General features: G+C 57.1%; 12 protein-coding genes across 12 annotated transcripts; 6 read left to right on the top strand and 6 right to left on the bottom strand.

Annotated features, from left to right (window-relative positions):
• Window positions 1-38: 38 nt before the first annotated feature.
• BDY17DRAFT_312192 (uncharacterized protein) lies at window positions 39-2,067 on the bottom strand (the record flags this gene model as incomplete). Its single annotated transcript, XM_033735605.1, has 2 exons — window positions 39-934; window positions 999-2,067. 2 exons carry the CDS (start codon window positions 2,065-2,067, stop codon window positions 39-41), a joined length of 1,965 nt encoding a protein of 654 aa, XP_033588054.1.
• A 612-nt stretch (window positions 2,068-2,679) lies between these two features.
• Window positions 2,680-3,114, bottom strand: BDY17DRAFT_318063 (ribosomal L29e protein family-domain-containing protein; the record flags this gene model as incomplete). Its single annotated transcript, XM_033736157.1, has 4 exons — window positions 2,680-2,715; window positions 2,778-2,880; window positions 3,005-3,056; window positions 3,108-3,114. 4 exons carry the CDS (start codon window positions 3,112-3,114, stop codon window positions 2,680-2,682), a joined length of 198 nt encoding a protein of 65 aa, XP_033588053.1.
• Window positions 3,115-3,310: 196 nt separating this feature from the next.
• Window positions 3,311-6,736, bottom strand: BDY17DRAFT_301416 (aconitate hydratase). The gene is made up of 11 exons (XM_033734237.1): window positions 6,333-6,736; window positions 5,538-6,240; window positions 5,433-5,484; window positions 5,305-5,376; window positions 4,827-5,251; window positions 4,717-4,776; window positions 4,639-4,663; window positions 4,318-4,582; window positions 4,103-4,262; window positions 4,031-4,049; window positions 3,311-3,975 (listed from the first exon to the last, which is right to left on the bottom strand). Exons 1-11 carry the CDS (start codon window positions 6,366-6,368, stop codon window positions 3,441-3,443), a joined length of 2,352 nt encoding a protein of 783 aa, XP_033588052.1. The 5' UTR covers window positions 6,369-6,736; the 3' UTR covers window positions 3,311-3,440.
• On the top strand, window positions 6,737-7,816 carry BDY17DRAFT_301413 (uncharacterized protein). The gene has a single exon (XM_033734236.1). The coding sequence runs from the start codon at window positions 7,031-7,033 to the stop codon at window positions 7,403-7,405; it is 375 nt and encodes a 124-aa protein (XP_033588051.1). The 5' UTR covers window positions 6,737-7,030; the 3' UTR covers window positions 7,406-7,816.
• A 106-nt stretch (window positions 7,817-7,922) lies between these two features.
• BDY17DRAFT_301412 (uncharacterized protein) lies at window positions 7,923-11,108 on the top strand. Its single transcript, XM_033734235.1, has 2 exons — window positions 7,923-8,330; window positions 8,385-11,108. The coding sequence occupies exons 1-2, from the start codon at window positions 8,152-8,154 to the stop codon at window positions 10,756-10,758; spliced, it is 2,553 nt and encodes an 850-aa protein (XP_033588050.1). The 5' UTR covers window positions 7,923-8,151; the 3' UTR covers window positions 10,759-11,108.
• A 105-nt stretch (window positions 11,109-11,213) lies between these two features.
• Window positions 11,214-12,410, top strand: BDY17DRAFT_189148 (uncharacterized protein). Its single transcript, XM_033729994.1, has one exon. The coding sequence runs from the start codon at window positions 11,355-11,357 to the stop codon at window positions 12,324-12,326; it is 972 nt and encodes a 323-aa protein (XP_033588049.1). The 5' UTR covers window positions 11,214-11,354; the 3' UTR covers window positions 12,327-12,410.
• A 215-nt stretch (window positions 12,411-12,625) lies between these two features.
• On the bottom strand, window positions 12,626-13,419 carry BDY17DRAFT_227561 (class II aldolase/adducin N-terminal; the record flags this gene model as incomplete). The annotated part of the gene is made up of 3 exons (XM_033730164.1): window positions 12,626-12,902; window positions 12,961-13,274; window positions 13,327-13,419. Coding segments are annotated over 3 exons (684 nt in total), but the record flags the coding sequence as incomplete, so codon positions are not given.
• Window positions 13,420-13,853: 434 nt separating this feature from the next.
• Window positions 13,854-14,929, bottom strand: BDY17DRAFT_301407 (heat shock protein 9/12-domain-containing protein). Its single transcript, XM_033734234.1, has 4 exons — window positions 14,713-14,929; window positions 14,482-14,600; window positions 14,328-14,418; window positions 13,854-14,271 (listed from the first exon to the last, which is right to left on the bottom strand). Exons 1-4 carry the CDS (start codon window positions 14,820-14,822, stop codon window positions 14,121-14,123), a joined length of 471 nt encoding a protein of 156 aa, XP_033588047.1. The 5' UTR covers window positions 14,823-14,929; the 3' UTR covers window positions 13,854-14,120.
• Window positions 14,930-15,417: 488 nt separating this feature from the next.
• On the top strand, window positions 15,418-15,868 carry BDY17DRAFT_326164 (GTP cyclohydrolase 1 type 2/Nif3; the record flags this gene model as incomplete). Its single annotated transcript, XM_033737469.1, has 3 exons — window positions 15,418-15,707; window positions 15,762-15,803; window positions 15,856-15,868. The coding sequence occupies 3 exons, from the start codon at window positions 15,418-15,420 to the stop codon at window positions 15,866-15,868; spliced, it is 345 nt and encodes a 114-aa protein (XP_033588046.1).
• Window positions 15,869-16,336: 468 nt separating this feature from the next.
• Window positions 16,337-17,542, top strand: BDY17DRAFT_326163 (catechol O-methyltransferase; the record flags this gene model as incomplete). Its single annotated transcript, XM_033737468.1, has 1 exon — window positions 16,337-17,542. The coding sequence occupies one exon, from the start codon at window positions 16,337-16,339 to the stop codon at window positions 17,540-17,542; it is 1,206 nt and encodes a 401-aa protein (XP_033588045.1).
• A 66-nt stretch (window positions 17,543-17,608) lies between these two features.
• On the bottom strand, window positions 17,609-18,742 carry BDY17DRAFT_301396 (uncharacterized protein). Its single transcript, XM_033734232.1, has one exon. The coding sequence runs from the start codon at window positions 18,616-18,618 to the stop codon at window positions 17,701-17,703; it is 918 nt and encodes a 305-aa protein (XP_033588044.1). The 5' UTR covers window positions 18,619-18,742; the 3' UTR covers window positions 17,609-17,700.
• A 362-nt stretch (window positions 18,743-19,104) lies between these two features.
• BDY17DRAFT_318057 (uracil-DNA glycosylase-like protein) lies at window positions 19,105-20,174 on the top strand (the record flags this gene model as incomplete). The annotated part of the gene is made up of 2 exons (XM_033736156.1): window positions 19,105-19,535; window positions 19,604-20,174. The coding sequence occupies 2 exons, from the start codon at window positions 19,105-19,107 to the stop codon at window positions 20,172-20,174; spliced, it is 1,002 nt and encodes a 333-aa protein (XP_033588043.1).
• Window positions 20,175-20,225: the final 51 nt, after the last annotated feature.

The following is a 20,225-nucleotide window of genomic DNA, read 5'->3' as shown; positions in this document are numbered from 1 at the left end:
CCGCGAGACGTAATGCGGATTGCGTGGACTGTGATCCCTCACAATGTCGCATTCCTGTCTGCACCTCCCATTGGATCGTCGTTTTCTCCCCGCGACTGAGGGTACATGGTCAGCAGGTCTCGGTAGTACCGTGACGTTCTAGACTGCGATGATGCGTCCCCGCGGCGTCCGCGCATTCGTGCATGATATGTCCCGTTTGGCTTGCCATCGTCTCCATTCACTGTGGCGCTGGCAGAGGTGGCGGCTCGCGCAGCCGCTGCAGCAAACGCGTTGCCTCGCAGCAGATTCGTATGCTCGAGCAGCTGATTGCTTGATACACTCCTCCCCGCTGGGCTCTGCCTGATCCCCAGACCCCCCACCGCTCTCGCTATCTCGCTGTGGGTATGTGCGGCGGGGCTCGCATCCGAGCTTGAAGATGATGACGACTCGCTTCTCTGAGACAGCTGGCTTGTATGCTTGATGGCGGTGAGCAAGCTGGACTGCGAGCTGTCGCGCTCCGCTCGTGGTTGTGCAAGTGATGCTGAGCTGTACACGGGAGTGGGGATCCTCGATGGTTTTCGAGACTCATCGGACGATACAACTGTTGTCGGACTCTGGGCAAGGGGAGGTAAGGAAGCTTCAATCTGTGCATCGTCGATAGATCCGCCACCCAACAGTACAGAGGTAGACGCGCTTTTGCGAAGCACACGTCCTTGGGTAGTCGAGGCAGGTGAGGCTTCCAACGCAGGTGCGCTCAAACTGGCGTCAATGTCGTCGCCGGGCTCGAAGGAGAACCGGCGTTTTGAAGGGGATGCGGTGTCGATGTGAAGCTGCGGCTTCCATCTCGAGAAGAAGCTGGATGCTTTCGATTTTAATGTAGGCTGCTTCACTAAGCTTGGCTCGCCGGTCGCTCGTCTGATTACAGTAGTCGCTGCGCGTGAGGGACGAGGTGTGCCTAAGGAGATCTATAATCAGTTTGCAGTCTCAACAACAGCAGATTGGGTGTCAAGCTCTCTTACCATAACGTTGAATCTCGCCTACACCCTCGCTGTCCAGGGGCTCATCGTTGAAGAGTTTGGTGAGCTTGTCCATGATCGCATCTGGATCAACCTTGCGGCGCTTCGCGAGAATCTGCGCGATACGACTCATCGCCACCAAATCATTGTCCGTTCCTGCAGCTTGAATGAGACTCAAGTCGGAGGTCTCGTCGGGCAACAGGTCACCATCGCAGCTGAAAGCCGAGACACTGGCATTGGAGAGGCTGATGTCGTTCTCGGTTCGATACGAGCTGGGCACTGGTTGCATTGGGGGATACTCGGGAAGGGCGGCGCTGCTCTTTCTGGCCGGGGAATGCTGCGTTCGCTGCTCCAGAATTGACACGTCTCGCGGCGTGCCTACAGCGAAGTTGAGGTGGAGGTTGGAATTGGATGATGCAAGGGTCATGCGCGTTGATAGACGTCTCATTTCTGCGGAAGGAGACGCGGGTCTCTTCTTCATCGTCGCTACGGCTCTGATCAGCTCCGTGTGCAAAGGGACATATGCGTCCGACTCACCTCGCTGTGAATGCCACAAATGCTCTTCGTATCGCCGCGATCGCTCGAGAAACTCAAAGACAGCTTCCAAAGTCGTATCCCGATTCCTGTCCTTACGCCCACGTCCCCGACGCAACACACTGTCTTGCCGAGCAAGAGTGACCTCGGCCAAGCCGCGCTCGCCCTTTGCAAGAATGAGCTCCAACCTCTTCACCTCCGCCTTGAACTCCTGCCTTTCCACCTCCCACTGCTCCGCAGACTCACACATGGCGCGCTCCACGGCAGCGCGACGTTCGGCCTCCTGCTGAACGTCCGTCTGCAATTGATACTTTTCGTCATGGAGATGGCGGAAGCCTTCGAAGATCTGCAGGAGTTGCGTGTTGAAGCGAGGGCCAAGGCCGTCGTTCGGGTTGGCCATCAGCCTCGTCATGATCGCGTCGATGAGGCCATCTACGTCTGGGTTGGGCGGCGATAGCATCCATGGTTCCCTCCGCGGGTTCAGTAGCCCTCCGCCAAACGGCGAGGTGCTCTGGGTGCGTCGAGTTGGGGAACTCATCTGTGCTCAACGAGGAATTTTGATCGCGAGCACAAGCCCCAAGAGACAAGGTTGGAGTAAGATGGGCGAAACTGAAAAGCAGGTGACGTCGGGTTGTGAATGAGAGGAAGGCACCGAGGCCGAGATACACAAGGAAGGCACGATGCAAACGAAACGACCTACGGTTCGCACCTGCCTCGCAAACCTACAAGTGAAAATGCACGGCTTCTCCGGCCTAAGCCGTCGCAACACCGAAAAGTGAATATCACTCGGTGAGGGAGGTATGGATGTTACCACCTCTTCATGCACCGGAGCTCACAGAGCGAAGCGCCAGTGTTTGGTAATGAGAAGGCAGACAGGCAGAACCCGTCTTGATCTTGGCACGTTTCAGAATATTCCTTCAGACATCCTCGCATGGGAGGCGAGGCGCTGTACACACAATGCCGTGGTTCGTTCTTAGATCGCAGAGAGGGAAAAGGAAGGGACTGAAAGGAAACTCCAGCAGTGTAGTTTTGCAACTTTCCTCTCGTTCTCTCAGCTACCTGCCGGCCTGCTCAGAGAAGATCCGATGCCAGGGAAGAAGCTCCCGGCATTCCATCGACCGCATGCTGCTCCACCTCCACCAATCCACGCTCATACCACATCACGCTTGCCCTCCTTCGCCTCTTTCTGCGCAAAAAGTTAGCACTTCCAGCCGGAACCAGATCTTGACGAAGGGATCCGTCTCATACCAAGGCCCTCATCGTGCCGTGCAGCGCATGTCTGTGGTTTCTCCGGAACTTGGGATCCGAGCCTTTGAGCGAAGGGTAGCGGTTGGTCTTGGGCTTCTTGATCCTACACAAACACACAGGCCATCAGTAACTTGCTCCTTGTTATTCACCGCATTCTTCCGCCGTCTCTTGTCGTCATGATGGTGCGTCTCGTGCTCGTTGGGAGAATGGGGAGGAGATTTTCGTACCCGTTCCTGTGCGCCTTCTTGGACTGGTTGTGCTGCGACGAGTTCTTGGATTCTGGCCTTTGTTAGCGCGCGACAGATACTCATTCGAGAATACTTCACGTACTGGCCATTGTGAATGTCTCTGGCTGTTTAGAAGGCTCTGAGAAATGCAGAAAGGTTGGGGCTTGTTGCTGTGAAGTCGTCGTGAAGCCAAATTCCGAATGTGCGGCGGTCGCTAGCGGCGGCCGCTCCCGTTATGCCAAGACTTTTGACTACCATTGCATGAGGCTCGCCCGTACAATCAATGCACGCAAGAGACGAGAAGCATTCAGTTGCAACGCCTTTAATTTCATCCAGACTAGATACGTGCCGATCAAAGTAACTCATGCAAATGTACACATTCCCACCCACGCCCTCCATTCTTCTGCTTCATCCTCCGCAACTCCACTTCGACTGCTTACCTCGCACCAGCATCCTTGGCCATCTTGTTCAAAGCACTGCCAGCCTCGAACCACTTGATCTGATCCTGGTTGTAAGTGTGCTCGAGCTTGACGTCGAAGGCCTTGCTGCCGTCAGCCGGGTGGACCTTCATGGTCATGGGCTTGCCAACGGCCAGCTCCGTGCACATCAAGTCGACCTTGTCGTCCGGCTGGATCTTGTCGTAGTCGTCGGGGTTGGAGAAGGTCAAGGGCAAGAGACCCTGCTTCTTCAAGTTGGTCTCGTGGATACGGGCGAAAGAGCGGGTGATGATGGCCAAGCCGCCGAGATGGCGGGGTTCAAGGGCAGCGTGTTCACGCGAGGAGCCCTCGCCGTAGTTCCAGTCGCCAACGACAACCCACTTGATGCCTTTCTTCTTGTAGTCGCGGGCGGTGTTGGGCACGGCATCGGTCTCACCGGTGGTCTGGTTCTTGATCTTGTTGGCCTCGCCGTTTGCGCTGTTGATCGCACCGATCAGCATGTTGTTGGAGATGTTGTCCAAGTGGCCACGGTATCTGTCATTCGTCAGCATATACATGGATAGCATGAGATTTGTTTGGAGATGCTCACTTGAGCCAGGGCCCAGCCACTATAACAAATGTCAGCAAGATTCTGGGTGCATTATATTCCGACAAAACTTACTGGAGATATGGTCAGTGGTGGTCTTGCCCTTCGTCTTGATCAGGATGGGCATGTCAGTCGCGTCCTTTCCATCCCAAGGCTCGAACGGCTGCAGGATCTGCAGGCGGTCTGAGTTGGGATCGACGGCGACTTCGACAGAGCTGCGCTCCTTTGGTGGGGCCTAAATTTGAGCATTAGCATCATTGTCACAGTCAAATGATGTAATAGTGGCTGACTTGGTAAGTGTCACGGCCGGGATCGTAGCCATTGGCGGGAAGACCATCACCCGTAGGCTCCTTCAGCATGAACTCGTTGCCGTCCTTGTCCTTTAGCTTGTCGGTCAGGGGGTTGAAGTTCAGCGTTCCTGCGAGTGTCATGGCGACGACAATGTCCGGGGAGGTGACGAAGCAGTGAGTAGCCGGGTTGGCATCGTTGCGGCCAGTGAAGTTGCGGTTGTAGGAGCAGATGATGGAGTTTGGCTCGCCCTTCTTCACATCGCGACTAGATGATAAGGTTAGCGAATGGAATATTCATGCCATGTACGCATGAACACCTACCGATCCCATTGTCCGATACAGGGGCCTGGATGTCTGTCAGCTTAAGGAACGATCAACATAAGAAAGGCTTGCACTCACCGCATGCATTGGCAAGAATCAATCCGCCCATCTCCTCGAGGGTCTTGAGTTGACCGTCACCTGCGCAATCCATTAGTCTTTGCTAACCCGTCTCGGCAGATTCGACATACGCTCGATGGTGGCTCTGATCTGTTCGGAGCCCGGAGTAACGGTGAAGATGGCCTTGGCCTTGATGCCGTGGTCCAGGGCGTCCTGGGCAATGGAGGCAGAGCGGCTCATGTCCTCGTAGGAGGAGTTGGTGCAAGAGCCGATCAGGCCGACTCTCAACTCTTCCGGCCACTTGTTGGTCTTGACCGCCTCCTTGAACTTGCTGATGGGCGTGGCAAGATCCGGGGTGAATGGACCGTTGATGTGCGGCTCGAGGGTGTTGAGGTCGATCTCGATGAGCTCATCGTATTCGCAGCCTTCGTCCTCCTTCAATTCTTGTTGATAGGCACGGGCGAAATCGCCAATCGGAGCGCGTTTGGTGGCGGCGAGGTACTCTGCCATGCGCTCGTTGAAGGTGAACAATGAAGTGGTGGCACCAATTTCGGCACTGTGAGGTATGTGAGCTGCCGTCCAACACGATAGGCGAGGAAAAGTACGAACCCCATGTTGCAAATAGTTCCCATACCCGTGCAGCTGATGTTTTGTGCGCCAGGGCCATGGTATTCGACGATGCTGGTCCCACAACGTCAGTATGGGAGCGGTTTACGGTGAATGCTCATCTGACTTACGCTCCAGTTCCACCCTTGACGGTGAGGATGCCGGCGACCTTGAGAATGATATCTAAGCAACCGTTAGCGGCTTTGTAGCTAGAGAGGGATAGCATGACAACCCACCCTTTGGTGCAGTCCACCCGCTCATCTTGCCCGTGAGCTTGACACCAATGATCTTGGGCGCCTTGACCTCCCACGGAAGGTTGGCCATGACATCGACAGCATCAGCGCCACCAACACCGACGGCGACCATTCCGAGACCACCGGCATTGGGAGTATGCGAGTCGGTGCCAATCATCAGACCACCGGGGAAAGCGTAGTTCTCCAAGACAATCTGATGGATGATGCCGGATCCGGGCTTCCAGAAACCAATGTCGTACTTGGCGCAAGAGGTGCTCAAGAAATCGTAGACCTCCTTGTTGATCTGCTGCGCTCGCTCCAAGTCCTTCTCACCGCCAATCTGCGCCTCGATAAGATGGTCGCAATGGACGGTTGTGGGAGTGGCGACGGCGGGCATGCCGGCGCTCATGAACTGCAGGATGGCCATCTGAGCCGTGGCATCCTGACAAGCCACGCGATCCGGGCGGAGCTTGAGATAGCTCTTGCCGCGCTCAATGTCCTGGTTGTGGGGATCGTCGAGATGGGAGTAGAGGATCTTCTCGGCGTAGGTGAGGGGGCGATTGAGGCGCTTGCGCACGATGCCGAGCTTCTCGTACATGGTCTGGTAGTCGATGTAATGGCCCTTCTCCCAGTTGGTCATTTCCACCTTTTTGGAGAGCGGGCTGTCTTGCACGGAGGCCATGCCGCGGCGGGCGAGCATGTTCGGCTATTGTCAAGCTGTCAGCTACACATTCCTCGACATCCGCGATTGGATGGGCAATGGGTCGGGGGTACTCGAGGAGCACCGAGAGCACATACCAGCTGCCGAGCCGCCATTGCACGTGCAGACAGCATCTTGACGAAGACTGCTGTGCTGCCGATTGGAGAGTGTCGTTCGGATCAGGCGAAGGATGGGACCAGCGGCAAACCTGGCGATGAAGCCTCGTAGGAAGGGGTGGAAGCGTACGGGAAGGGGAGGGGAGTGGAGGGGAGAGGATGTTTGGTGGAGCTGGCGAGAAGAAACAAAGTTGAACGTCAGGTTCGGGAGCTGTGGTGAGCTTGGACCGGGTCCTCTCGGCCAATAGCGATAGCGGTATTACCGAGGGTCGGCTTCGACCACGAGCGTGCAAGGCTGGACGGGGAGGAGTTGCAGTACTGCGAAGGAGGACAGGAGGGGAGGTGAAGCTGCACAACAATCGTATCCGAGCAAGCACCACGAGGATGTTGATGAGCGATCTCGCGCTTCTTATCTTCCTCCTTCGCGTGCATGAGCTGGCCGGGGCTGCGGCAGCCACGACTTTTGGCATCCCACGTCACGAGCTTTGACATCCGCTTTGGGAATTTTTTGACCTGCAGACACCTCCAATTTTTGTGCCGGGCGATCTCGGAGATGAAAACTTGAAGGTCTCCAGACCTTGTGTATCCGCTTCAGGAAGGAACGAGCGCCTTGACTGGACGACCTGAGCACGCAGGAATCAGCGAAATCGGACACACACCCCCCGACCACGCTGCCCATCATGCCGGCGATTCGTGGAGCCAAATCGAAGAAGAAGACTCGCCGCTACACTCGCGATCTCGACCAGATCCACGCGGACGTGGCGTCCAAGAAGCATCTCCAGCAGTACTTCGACACCAAAGCGCCTGAAGATCTCCCCGCTTTTGGCGAATGGTATTGCGTGGAGTGTGCGAAGTGGTTTGAATCCGAGACCAACTTGACCAGGCACGTCAAGGGCAGCCGTCACAAGCGGCGTCTAAGACTGTTGAAGGAGGAGCCCTACAGCCAGAAGGAAGCCGATGCCGCTGGCGGGCTGGGTGCCGGTGATGGCAAACGAGAGGGAGTGGTTGAGAGTGAAATGGTCGATGCAACGGGGGAGAGTGGGGTCGCGACTTGACTGGACTGGCTACGATGCTTGAGATTGAGACGCATCTGGCTTGACTGTCAACACCGAGCAATATCGCTGGACTCTTGCCGACAAGAGAACGACACGCAGGCCTGGCAGGCAGGGCGGTCGACACCATTCCGAGCGAGCCCAACGATTCACAAAACGGAGTACACGCCTCACGACACTTTATGCTCGACATGCAGAAGATTGGTTGGATTGATCACTGCCACGGCATCCTGAGTTACCCAGACACTTTGCTCGAAAGGATGCTCAACGAGGGTCATGCCCGATGGCAGACGGATGGTTGGTGGCGTGGTAGGAGCAGAATGAATTGCTAGATGACCACATGTGACTTGGGTATTGTAATACGTCTCAATCATACCTATCCCATATGTCTTGAAATGTCCAGTGAATGTATTGGTTGGTGATGACAAAAATTGTTGCGGCCAAGACTTTTGGCCGAGGACAATTCGCGGTGGACGGGCTGGAGGCGATGGATGGGAGGGAGTGGAGTTGTCCGCGAACGCCATCCCTCTCCTCACGCCTCCTCCTCCCCATCTTCCCCCGTCTCTGCCTCTCTGTTTTCTGCACGGCAGTCTCCTCAAACGCGCGTGCAGTTTTTTTGGCTGGGTTTTGCTCAACAGTGTCTGCCTTTTTCGCGGGCTTGACGTGGGACTTTCCCGAGCAGCCAGCGGGCGCGCAGGGTCGCGTTCTGCGCTCGAAAAAAAGAGTTCGGGAGTCGCAGCGCGGACGACATGGCCTCCGCGAATGGCACCCGCACGCCGCCCGACGTCGCCATGGGGGACAAGACGTCGCCAAACCCCGCAGACAAGAAGCGCAAACGCGACGAAGATGCACGTGCATCTGCCACCCTCGACTCGCGCGCCTCTCGAAGCGTGAATGCTCAGAAAGATATCCTCGACATCTTGACACCGTGTGTGACCACTTATCCCAATGTCTCCTGCGCACCATAGCTGACGATGCACAGGCGTGATACGTCCCCCTCCTTCCTCAATCATGCTCTCGATAGCAGCAGCGCGACAAGCGAGCGATCCCCGAAGAAAGCACGCCTCTCCGATCCCGACAGCAACAACACCATCGCCTCCAAACTATCGAGTGGCTCCTACACATCGCTGCAAGCGCTACGATCCGATGCGGAACACGTTGCCGCCAATCTGACTTCAGTCATCCGGTCGAGGGCGAAAGAGCGCGACGACAAGAGTGGAAGTCTTCTCGTCGATGATCTGAAGCAGATCCAACGCGCGCAAGCCTTCGAGCAGTTCGTCAAGAATGTTGTCGAACAGGAGACTCGATACAATGCGATGCACGAAGAGCGTGATTCGCAGCCCAAGAAGGAGAACGGAAATGCGCCTAATGGTCATCCGCCTAGTAACAATACTGCGGCTGGAGCTGCGGCGAGGTACGGCTCGGTTCTCACGCTTTTCGGCAATGCACCGACCCCGAAACAACTCTTCTCCTCCATGCAGACCGCACCGCCGGGCAAGGCGGACACTTCAATCAAAATCGAGTTGCCCGTGGAGGAAATGAGCCTGCCCGCCGGCATTTCAGCCACGCAGATCATGTCTGTGCCAGCCAACATTGGCAAGAAGGGTCCGACGTTCGAGGAAGCTTTCCCACCTCCTTACAGCCTCCCTGCCCTCAACCCTCCAAAGGCGCATCGGCGCTCGGCTGCTCGCGATGAGGTGGTGAAGTGGGAGTTTCAGAATCCGCTGTCCGCGAGGAATAAGAAGGGCGGATATACTGTGCAAAGTCTGGCGGTCGGCGAATGGCTGGATTACGGAGGCCCTGACTCCAAAGACGAGGTGACGTCGCCGCGAGAGAAGCGCAAACAGCGGGATCGAGCATTGAGTAGCGGGCAAGGCTCAGCGCCGCCTCCCAGCAAAGCGGCCCAAGAGGACGCATTGGCTAAAGAAGAAGAGGCCTTGTTTTGGAAGGCTTATTCAAGCTTCGCCCCATCGTGTGACAACAGCAAAGCGCTCGTGCCGGAGGAGGTCAAGAGCATGGTGTGGTGGCACAAAATTGGTCAGAAGAAATATCAAGAAACGTTCGCTTTGGATCCGGCACTTGCGGATGGGCTTGTCATCGCTCCGCCACAACCACTGCCAGAGGAGCAGGACGACGACTTCGCCGCAGTCGTGGAACAATACGACGGATTCGACGAGGAACTGCCCGAGGCCGACTCGGCTCGCGACAAGGCTGACGTCGATCAAGTCCTGGACCACATTTCTGAGCTCCTCGAAACCCTGGCTTCGCACCAACGTCTCCGCAATGCTTCGCTGCAGCCTTCATCCTCGACAACTCGAACTCCCGTCAGTCCTGCCACATCTCTTGCGTTGCGCATCGGTCGTCCCGACTCTCCAAGCGACGAGGAGATTTCGACATATCACGCCCTTCGTCGCGAGCTTGCATATCTTATCTTGAAGCTGCCTCCATACGCGGTGGCCAAGTTGAACGGGGATCAGTTAGACGACCTCGGAGTACGCCAACTGGTCACTCTAGAAGGGAGGAATGTGCAAGGGACCTTGGAAGAAGACCAAGTGGCGCGGCTGGCCAAGTACACCGCAGCGGCCACCGCTCACGGCATCGCCGCCCTCACCCGACCGGGTTCCGCCAACCAGCACTACAGCAGTACAAACCAGCGCACGCCTGCAATCGGGCAAGCAGCCAATACTCGTTATGGGCAGTCGGTGCAGTATGGCAGGACTCCCATGTCTCAGCCGCAATACAACCGATCACTCAGCAACCAGCAATCGTACGGCACCCCGACCGCATCCGCCCCAAAGCCAGCATACAGCCAGTCGAACACGTACACCGCGCAACAGTCCGGCTACAACCAGCCCAACGGCGGCAAAATGTACTACGGCGGTCGTCAACTCGCGCAAACACCATCCATGTACGGCAAATACGGCGCCCAGTATCCGTCAGCCACCACACCCGGCATTCCTCAGCATCAACAACAACAACAACAATCACGACCCAGCTACCCCACCTCCACCTCCTCCCAACCCCTCGCCCAATTCCAGCAACGCTCCTACTCCGCCGCGCACAACGCGGTAGCATATCAATCCAACTCCCAAGGCCAACAGGGCAGCCCCTACAACCGCACCGCCTCGCCCTTGAAACCCGCGAATTACCAGCCGCCGTTGCAGCCTTCGCCTGTGCCGAGGGCGCAGCAGCAGTTTCAGCCTCCGCCGCTTGGGGGCCAGCAGGCTGGGTTGGAGAGGGTGGCGACGCCGGGGAGTTATGGGGGCCAGTCACAAACGCCTGTCAATGGAATTGGGCAGCCGCCACCGACTCCGCAGCAGCAGCAGCAGGGTAATGCCGTCAATGGTCAAGTCTGAGGATGTGGGAAGTCATTGGTGATTGATTGATCGAGCTGGGCGTGGGCGTGTCATGTCTATGCGCTTGGTGTGGCAGCCTGGATATCCGAGGATCGAGCAGAGTAGAGCAGGAGTAGTTGCGTGTTTCAAAAACGTTGATTCAAATACCGTTTTACCCCGACGCAGCCTTTCCCCTTTCCGTATTCCCATGCATGCTCGCCACGGAAACTGGCCATCCCGTCATCTCTAATGCATTCGGAAGGGGAAGAAACGATTAAAGATTCGAGCAAAATTCCGATAGCGCTGTCGATCCTGATCTAAATACTCCGCCTAAACCAATCGCGTTCTCCCCACGTTTGGTTGCTCCGCGGAAAGCCATTGCTTCAAGACAAGCACCGCACCCTTGCTGTGATTGCACATCCAACGTGCGTGGCTTTGGATCAGGATTGTTGCAGCTAGTTCGATCGGCACATTGCGCTCGCAACGGTTTGAAAAGTGTATTCTTATACCTACGTAGGTCTGCCTAGGGGGGCTCCTGTTCTTTCTTCTTCGGTGCAGTTTCTCTCGTTCACATTGCCCCCATTTCACACACTCGTTTACCTGGCAATCCCTTCGCCATGAAGCTTACTTCCTACTCCATCTTGCTCGCTCTTGCAGGCACTTTTATCTCCGCCGCGCCTATCCCTGATATACTCCCCGCCCGCACCACCGCCGTCACGCCAACGTCGGCCTCGACCCCTACGCCGCAACCCACGCTAGTCAACTGCGTCGCCGAACCCATCTCAGCCGCAGGGCTCACACCCGGCACCGCCGAGCCCGGGGACGAAAGCGAAGCCGCTGGCTCCGGAGCATCGGAAGGGACAACCCAAGCGAATCAAGCGACCGACGAAGTCACCAGCCCTGGCGCAGCGCAAGACGAAAGCAACTCCTCCGCCTGCAGCGACCATGGAAAGACAGCGTCATCAGCTGCGTCCGGCACAGGCTCAGCCGGCGACACCGGCGCCAACCCCTCGGACTCGAGCTCAAGTGCGGCAGCAGGAATCACCAACCCCAACGCCACGGACGCCGAGTCCGTGGCGAACTCGGACGCCCAGTCCAAGACTATGGATACGCCTCTTGGGCCTGTGTCCGAGTCGGAGTCTCTAGCGGAGGCGTCGGCCACGGATGCGAACGGCGATCAGGCAGACAGCCTTACTATGGGTCAAGAAACGGATACGCCGCTTACTGGCCCCATGGAAACGAACATGACCGTCACAATGGCCGTAGGCCAGGCGACAGCAAGTGGCGCTAGCAGCGAGAATGGTAGCCCGCCGGCCGAGTCGTCCGGGCAAACGGCTGCAACCGCTGCCAATGCGCAGCCTGCACCGGCCAACGCGGGCGACAACGCGGATACCTCGCAGACCGAATCCCAGACGCTCGACAATCCGAACGGTGACGCGGGAGCGGTCGCTGCGAGCGGTGGCTCGCCTAGTGGAGCACATGCGCACAGCGTGTCGGAGGCTACTGGGAACGGAGCGAATCGCAACGCGGCGGCAGGGGCAGGTGCAGCTAATCCCGATGGCGCGGGAGCATCCACGGGCGCGAATTGATGCGCGCATTTCCTCAGGGTGGGTGCGAGTTTGAAGATGGAGCAGTTTGAATAGCGATGTTGGGCGACTTTTTTACGTAGTTTGCGGGGGGTAAAGACCACATCACCAATCCCTTGGGAACTTGTCGAACCCATTTCTCTCCCCTCCCGTCAACATGGACAGCTCGCCATGCGAAGCCTTCACCATGTCCTCGAAGCTTTGAAGACGTCAGCAAATATCCCCAACATTCCACAAACTGAACCAGAAGCGACGACTCACCAAGACTGGAACATAACATACTCCATCTCATCCGTATACACCCTCCGCGTATACACCGCCTCCTCATGCGAAATCTTAATCGTCTTCGTCCCGCGACCCGCAGCAGCGGCATCAGCCTGCAGCTGCGCCTCGATGCAGCGATCCATGGCGCCAAAGAGGTACGTGGCGGCGTCGACGGTTTTGCCGACAGTCAGGATGCCGTGGTTCTGCAGGATGACGGCTTTGTTGCGCCCCAGGGCGGAGGCGATTTTGCGCCCTTCTTCGTGCGCGAGCACGATGCCGCCGAAGTTGTCGTAGATGGCGTGGTCTTCGTAGAAGCTTGGGGCTGTTAGTTGGATTGGATTCCTACCATGCTGAAGGGGGAGGGACGACGTACCGACAGGCATCCTGGTTAATCGGCTCAAGTCTCGCCCCGAGCGCGGAAAAGGCTTTGGTAGGGATGGAATGGCAATGCACGGCGGAGATGACATCCGGTCTAGCCTTGTGGACGGCGGCGTGGATGGCGAAGCCGGCGGGGTTGATGGCGTGCATGTTGCCCTCGGGCTGCACGATTCCATCCTCGTCCACGAGACATAGGTCCTCGGGCTTCATGTGGGAGAAGGAGCGCGCGAAGGGATTGATCCAGAAGAGGTGCGGTTTGATGGGGTCGCGAACAGTCACATGCCCGCCAGCGCCTTCATTGTTGTAGCCCTACGCTCACCATCAGCACGGTACAACACATCAGATGGATGCCGGGATAGACACTCACATTCACGCCCAACCACCTTAGGCAAGCAGCCATATGCATCTTGCGGAAATTCCGCTCGTCCAGCAGCTCGGAGAAGGTGGGCATGCGGATCTGCTTGACGGGATCGACTTGGTTGCCGCTGATGGGGTGCGCGCCGTAGACGAAGCGGTCGAGCGGGCGGTCGCCGATGGAGGACTTGAGTTGTTTGTGTCGTTCTTCGCCCGTCAGTTGGTCGACGGGGCGGGTGCGCGTTTCGATTGCTTGGGGGGCCATGGTGGGCGGTGGGGGAACAGTGGAGTAGAATGGAGTGAAATGTGTATTGAGACGATTGATAGATGTGATGGTTAAATGGTAGTTGAGAATGGAATGGGCAATGTCGCCACTCTCGTTGTGATGTTGATTTATCCTAGGTAATCGATCATCACCCCGCAGAAGGATGAGTGACGACTCCGACTTCGGATCTGGGGTTTGGTCTTTCCACACGCTTGAAATGTACCAGTTACATCTGGACCCTGGATCATTGAAGTTAACACCGGATGTGGTGCCGATGGATGTACATGAAGATTCGCAATGGTTTGCAGTGGTGATTGCTGCAAGTAACACTCGACAGCCCGGCATGACTCATGGTCAACAAATTCAATGACAAGAGAAATAAACAGTGCAATGCAGGTGACGTGCTCCTACGAGCTTGAATTGAGGTTGATGAGACCGTTTGATATCATAGTCATCGTTACCGAACCATTGGCCCCATCATCTCGCCGTGGTGAATCACGTGAGTGAGACGATGGGCAGATGCGCCATGGCGACAGCTAGTGGTTCTTGTTCATGCCCACGGCATCCTTGGCCTTGTCGAGCACCGACTCGTGGCCGCCGCTGCTGCCGTGAGAAGAGTCCTTCTCGCGCGATGCCTTGTCCTGCATCGACTGGCTGGTCGACTTTTGGCTGTCAGGGATGACGTCGCTGGGATGCAGTGTCAGTGGGTGAAGCAGATGGGGAGAGAGGGTGGTGAGGCAAACCGCTGGGCTTTGTCTCCGGCGCCGGTGACGGTGTCCTTTGCCTTGTCCAGGGTGGACTTTTGGCTGTCGGGGGTCATCTTATCGCCCACCTCTGCAGTAGATGGTCAGCATCAAGTGAAGTGGCAGTGAGGTGAGAGGAGGGAAGGCAACGTACTGTCGCCAACACCCTTGCGTCCGGTATCAGTCATGATTGCTGTGGTTGTTTGGTGGTTGTTTGGTTGATGGAGTTGGTATGTGGTTTGATGAGAGTCGGGTGAAGGGAAAGGAAGAGTTCTAAGAGGAAGAGAGATTCTTATAAGCAGAGGGAAGCACGGGTTACGTGGTAGCAACGCGACTTCCCAGTCATGAGACGAGAGCAATGACGCGCCGATGAGCGCATGCCTACCTGTGCCTGCTCGTGCCTGCCTCACTGCCCGCCCACAAAACGTCCGAATGGGGAAGCAACATGTGAGAAAAGCGAGCAGGCATGTGTCCTTGGAGAGAGCGGCGCCACATCCCATCCGCCTGCTGGTTGGCTGTGGAGGGAGTGTTTTGTGGATGGGAGAGTTCCAAAAGGCGGGCATGCGCCACAGCAATCCGGTTTTCCCTTCGCTAAATGACGCCTCACGTTTCGTGACGCGCTCATTGCTTCCCACTCCCTGACTCTCTCCCCCACTATTGTGGTGTTGGCCTTTGTCGCATTGTAGCGAGGATTTGGCTTGGCTGATGGATGATGGACGAATGCTCTGACGTACATTGGAACAGTTAACCATGACGTTGCATTGCTTCTGTACCCTGGCGCAACAGCCTTGTCAGGTCAGGTACATTCAGGGTTGACTCTCTTCATTCACGTGATCCCGGAGAACAGAACAATTATCGTGAAGCATGTTACGTCCGTGTTGTTCGCTGTTAGTAGATTGGATGTAACTCATGTGGAATACCATGGACGTCTTGAACGACATGCGAGGGGCAAGAATTGGCTTCACACGCCCCCCGACCATCCCACTTCCCATCAGTTAACACTTCAATGCTCTCCATCCGTATCCATTCATCACGAGCCATCAGATTCTCCCCCACCCTCGTCATCCGCAACCAGAGCACCCTCACGAAAATGGCATCAGCCCCCACCGACCGCTACAAGCTCGTCTTCTTCGCCCCACCCCTCGACCTTCCCCCCATCAAAGAAGCCATCTTCGCCACGGGAGCAGGCCACTACCCGGGCCCAGGCAACTATACGAAATGCGCCTTCACCACGCCCGGCATCGGGCAGTTCCTCCCCGGCGACTCGGCGAAGCCGCATATTGGCCAACCGGGCAAGGTGGAGGAGGTGGGCGAGGTGAGGTGTGAGATTATCTGTGTGGGGAGGGAGGTTGCAAGGGAGGCTGTTGCTGCTTTGAAGAAGTCGTTGCCTCTCTTTCTCTTTTGATAGGCTTGACGCTTGCTGATGTTCTACAGGGCACATCCGTATGAGACGGCGGCGTATGAGGTGTATAAAGTGTGAGGATGCCTTGAATCGGCTTGCTACCTTTGATCTACTAACGCATCACAGTGAGGATCTATGAATGGCCAGATTCAGTAATGCAGGCATCTCTGTGTGCAGAACACATCTAACGGGCTGCTCACTTTGTTTAGACTGTCTTCAAACGAATGCGAATCTCCAGCCCGGTGCGGGTATGACGCCTTCCCCAATATCAACAATCCCGACGGTTTTCTCAGTCACTCTTGACTTCCTCGGGACGCGGAAGCAATTCCATCCAGCACACGATGTTTCCGATGTCATTCCGAACCTCATTTCTAATTGTCCGCGCTCCACTCCACGGCCGCTCCACGGGAGTCGGCGTATCGGCGCGTGCCATCGGAGCGTCCGCGGAGTATCCGCCGACCCACACTTCAGCTCGATGGTGTATATAAAGCCGTCGCGATGCGCAGGCAACGGAAAAAGTGCTTCCACCTCACTTCAACAGGCAGAAAGGTATCTGACATACTTTCCAATAATCTCACTTCTTCCTTCCTCCAATCCCTCCACCGACATGGCCACCTCCCAGCCCCCAACCAAAGACCTCACAGCCTTAGCCACGCAGATCCTCGAACTAAGCAAAAGCTACGACCCGGCCGCGAAACAAACCAACCTGGAGCGGGAAATCGTAACGAAAGCCCGCGAACTCATCGCCGCCGTGCAAACACCTCGGGACTACATGACCACTGTCCTGCGCTCAATAATGGAAAGCTCCGCCTTCCGCGCCCTGCTCTCCCTCGGCGCCATCCAGGCCATCCCCCCAACAGACCCTATCACGCTCGCAGACCTAGAAAGCAAAACAGGCGCCCAGGCCTCGCTTCTCAAACGCCTCTTCCGCCCCGTCGTGCAAGGCGGCATCATCACTCTCCACCCCGACGGCACCTACTCCCACACGCCCATGTCCGCCGTGTACGCCCGGGACGAAGGCGACGTCGCCTCGCTGTACAACTACATGTTCGACGAAGCGATGGTGCAAACGGGATTCGCGGAGTACTTCCAGCAGCGCGGGGCGCGCGAGCCCGACGGCGAGCTAGCGACGACGCATAATCCGCGCACCTGGCATGCGCGGCAGGAGGGCAAGACGGTGTTTGAAATCCTCGAGCAGGACCCGGAGCACCTGCGCGCCTTTCAGAAGTTGATGGTCATGGCGACGCGGTTCAGGCCGTATACTGGCTTCTATGATTTTGGGAAGTTGGTTGGCGAGGAGGGGAGGACGGTGATTGTCGATGTGGGCGGGGCGGATGGCACGACGGTCGCGAAGATTCTCGAGGCGCATCCGGATATTAAACCGGAGCAGTGTGTGGTGCAAGATCGCGAGCAGGTGATTGAGCTGGCGAAGAAGAACGAAGGGCTGCAGAAGGGAGTGCGCCTCCAAGCGCATGACTTCTTCCTCCCGCAGCCCGTCAAGGGAGCAAAAGCATACCACCTGCGAGCCATCTGCCATGATTGGAGTGACACCATGGTCGTCAAGATCCTAAAGCATCTCGCTGACGCGGCGGCGAAGGACTCGAAGGTGCTGATTGCGGATGTCGTCATGCCTGAAGGACCGCTCGGGGGAATGGCGGCGTTCATGGACTTGGGCATGCTTTGTATTGGTGGCAAGGAACGCACAAAGCAGAACTTTGAGGAAGTGCTTGGGGCTGCGGGATGGGAGTTGGATGCCATCTATCCGTCGGGGTATGAGTCGGGCTTCTCGATTGTCGAGGCCAGCCTGAAGTGATTGGCATTGTTGATTGAATAGTCCATATAGATTCGCCACTCGTTCTCGATCTCACGAAAAGTGAACAACTCAGAATGATGTTGATTCGATTCATGCCTTGGTATCGTATGTCTGAAGTATGGAAAACACGTCGTCGCTCCCCGTCCACCGTTGTGATCTCAAATAAAGCCAAAGCCACCAAAGCCGCCCAACGCACCACCCAGCAGCAATCCACCACCAAGCCCCAGCCCTAGCGGCAAACCATACCCCCCACCGTACCCGTATCCGTAGGGACGAGCATACGGGTCTGGCGGACGGATGTACCTCGCATTTGGCGTGGTGTACACCCCGCCACGATAAGGATTGTACCCATACCCCCCACCTCCGTATCCTCCGCGATAGTTAGGAGGCTCAACATAGACATCCTTCCCATCTTGATCCTTGCCGAGAAGCTGGGGTTGGCCGGTCTGCTCCGCCACAGCCATAGCCTGGCGGATGCGATTGTGGTATTCATACGCCTGCCGCTCCCTTTCGGCGCGCTGCGCACGCTCCTTCTCGCGCTCCTCGTGCGTGGAGCCGGTGACCTTATCCTTGAACTTGCGGCCGAACGAGCGGCCTTTGCCGTCGGAGCGGGGGGGCAGTTCGTCAGGGATGCCGCCGGAAGGAGAGTGCGGGGGCGAGTGGGCCTCGTCATCGCTGTGGGCGGCGATGATGTCGTGTTTGCTAGGCGGATGGCCACGATTGAGACTCTCGTGCTCGACGCGCTCGCGCTCCTCGGTGGTGAGGGTGGAGAGGTACTTTTCGTCGTCGTAGGGGTGGATCCAGATGCTGCGCGGCGGCTCTTTGGTCGTGTCGACGTAGAAGTGGTGTTTGGAGTGCGGGTCGAATGTTCGCACCCAGCCTGGAGGCAGGGAGCGTTGCTCGTCTTCCATTGAGCGTCTGGCTTCGGGGGAGATGCCGCTTGAGCTGCCTTTGCGGGGGACATGCAGATAGGAGGATGAGGAGGAGGAGTTGGCGGGTGGGCGGGAGGAGGATGAGCTGCCTGTCGCCTGGACGTAGGACGGAGGAGGCTCCGCTGGGATGTGCTTTTCCGACATATTGTGGCGGATGCTGTGAGTGCAGTGGAGAGAGTGTAGGTTAGAGTAAGGTTGACGGTGGGAGTGAAGAGTGAAGTAGGAAGAGAGGAGGATGGAGGGGGAGGTGTGACGCCACGAATGCGGCCCGCTTGATTCCTCAGCGTGGGGTGGTTGGACTCAGCCACAGCGCGCCAATCGATGATGATGCCAAAGCTCGGCGCAGCCTTGCAGAACTCTTATCACGTGAGCTGCTTCAGTCTTTGCAATTCATTCACAATCCATATCTCGTTCCTGCGCTGTTCTTCGTCCCATGCGGTGCATTCAGACCGGTGCATTGATGTCAGGTTTTCACCTCAAGGCTTCGTCGTCCTTCTTCAGGTCAGCGCTTAGTCATGCACGCGTCATGCTTCCCAATCGCGTCGCGGGCATCCCCTCGAAAGTGAAAGTGTAGGCTATCGAGAACACCGCATTCCAACAAGACCTTCGCATCTTCCGCCATCACCCACCATGTCTCTCAAACGTAAAGCGGCCGACATCGCCCTCGAAGCGGCCAAGAAGCCGAAGCAAAATGCCTCAATCACCGCTTTCTTCGGCCAACCCAAGCCGACTGTCTCCAGCCCAGCAGCGAGCGCGACTAAAGCCACCATCACCAGCTCAGCACCGAGTTCATCTCAACCCGCTTCATCGCCCACCACCGCTTTCCCAGTCGCCGAGATTACTGCCACCCCGAAGTTCGACAAGACGGCGTGGCTGGCCAAGCTCTCCCCCGAACAGCAGGAACTGCTCAAGCTCGAGATCAATACGCTCGATGAGTCCTGGCTGGCTGTGCTGAAAGACGAAGTCACGAGCAGAGAATTCCTAGATTTGAAGAGATTCCTCAAAAAGGAAGCTGAGACGGGCAAGAAAATCTTCCCGCCCAGTGAAGACGTGTATAGTTGGTATGCCGCTCTCTTCCCCTTGACCCCCAAAAGCCCTTCGGACAAGACCCCTAACAACACCTCAACAGGTCCCGCCACACCCCCCTCCACACCGTCAAAGCCGTCATCATAGGCCAAGACCCCTACCACAACATCAACCAAGCCCACGGCCTCTGCTTCTCCGTCCGCCCGCCCACCCCCGCCCCTCCAAGTCTCAAAAACATCTACATCGCGCTGAAAAAAGACTATCCAACCTTCGAACCCCCACCTAACAAAGGCGGCCTGCTCACCCCCTGGGCAGACCGCGGCGTCCTCCTCCTCAACACCTGCCTGACGGTCCGCGCGCACGAAGCCAACAGCCACGCGGGCAAAGGGTGGGAGCGCTTCACGCAGAAAGTCATCGACACCGTCGTTGCGAGGCGCAAGGCGGGAGTCGTGTTTCTCGCTTGGGGAAATCCAGCGCAGCAGCGATGTAAGGCGATTTCCGGGGCGAGGCATCTCGTGCTCAAGTCTGTGCATCCTAGTCCGCTGTCGGCTATGCGGGGTTTCTTGGATTGCGGGCATTTCAAGAAGGCGAATGAGTGGTTGAGGGAGAGGTATGGGGAGGAGGGGCCGATTGATTGGAATTTGAACGTGGCGCCGGAGAAGGCGGGAGTGTAAAAGTGATCTTGGGGAACACCGTCAGCAGGGTGGTGGGCTTGTCAATGGGCG

Source organism: Neohortaea acidophila (assembly GCF_010093505.1).
Source record: "Neohortaea acidophila strain CBS 113389 unplaced genomic scaffold BDY17scaffold_8, whole genome shotgun sequence".
Taxonomy (NCBI): Eukaryota; Fungi; Ascomycota; class Dothideomycetes; order Mycosphaerellales; family Teratosphaeriaceae; genus Neohortaea; species Neohortaea acidophila.
This window is presented reverse-complemented; position numbering and strand designations above follow the sequence as displayed.

Bases quoted from the DNA above. Each gene is read 5' to 3' on its own strand.
- BDY17DRAFT_301396 (XM_033734232.1), bottom strand. From the start codon at position 18,618: ATGTCGGAAAAGCACATCCCAGCGGAGCCTCCTCCGTCCTACGTCCAG.
- BDY17DRAFT_301407 (XM_033734234.1), bottom strand. From the start codon at position 14,822: ATGTGGCGCCGCTCTCTCCAAGGACACATGCCTGCTCGCTTTTCTCAC. The intron at 14,601-14,712 runs GTAGGCATGCGC...TCTTCCTCTTAG, and splicing joins GCAGGCACGAGCAGGCACAG to AACTCTTCCTTTCCCTTCAC. The intron at 14,419-14,481 runs GTACGTTGCCTT...CATCTACTGCAG, and splicing joins ACGCAAGGGTGTTGGCGACA to AGGTGGGCGATAAGATGACC.
- BDY17DRAFT_301413 (XM_033734236.1), top strand. From the start codon at position 7,031: ATGCCGGCGATTCGTGGAGCCAAATCGAAGAAGAAGACTCGCCGCTAC.
- BDY17DRAFT_301416 (XM_033734237.1), bottom strand. From the start codon at position 6,368: ATGCTGTCTGCACGTGCAATGGCGGCTCGGCAGCTG. The intron at 5,377-5,432 runs GTAAGTCAGATG...TTGTGGGACCAG, and splicing joins GTCAAGGGTGGAACTGGAGC to CATCGTCGAATACCATGGCC. The intron at 4,664-4,716 runs GTGAGTGCAAGC...ACAGACATCCAG, and splicing joins GATTCTTGCCAATGCATGCG to GCCCCTGTATCGGACAATGG.
- BDY17DRAFT_301412 (XM_033734235.1), top strand. From the start codon at position 8,152: ATGGCCTCCGCGAATGGCACCCGCACGCCGCCCGACGTCGCCATGGGG. The intron at 8,331-8,384 runs GTGTGTGACCAC...GACGATGCACAG, and splicing joins ATCCTCGACATCTTGACACC to GCGTGATACGTCCCCCTCCT.
- BDY17DRAFT_189148 (XM_033729994.1), top strand. From the start codon at position 11,355: ATGAAGCTTACTTCCTACTCCATCTTGCTCGCTCTTGCAGGCACTTTT.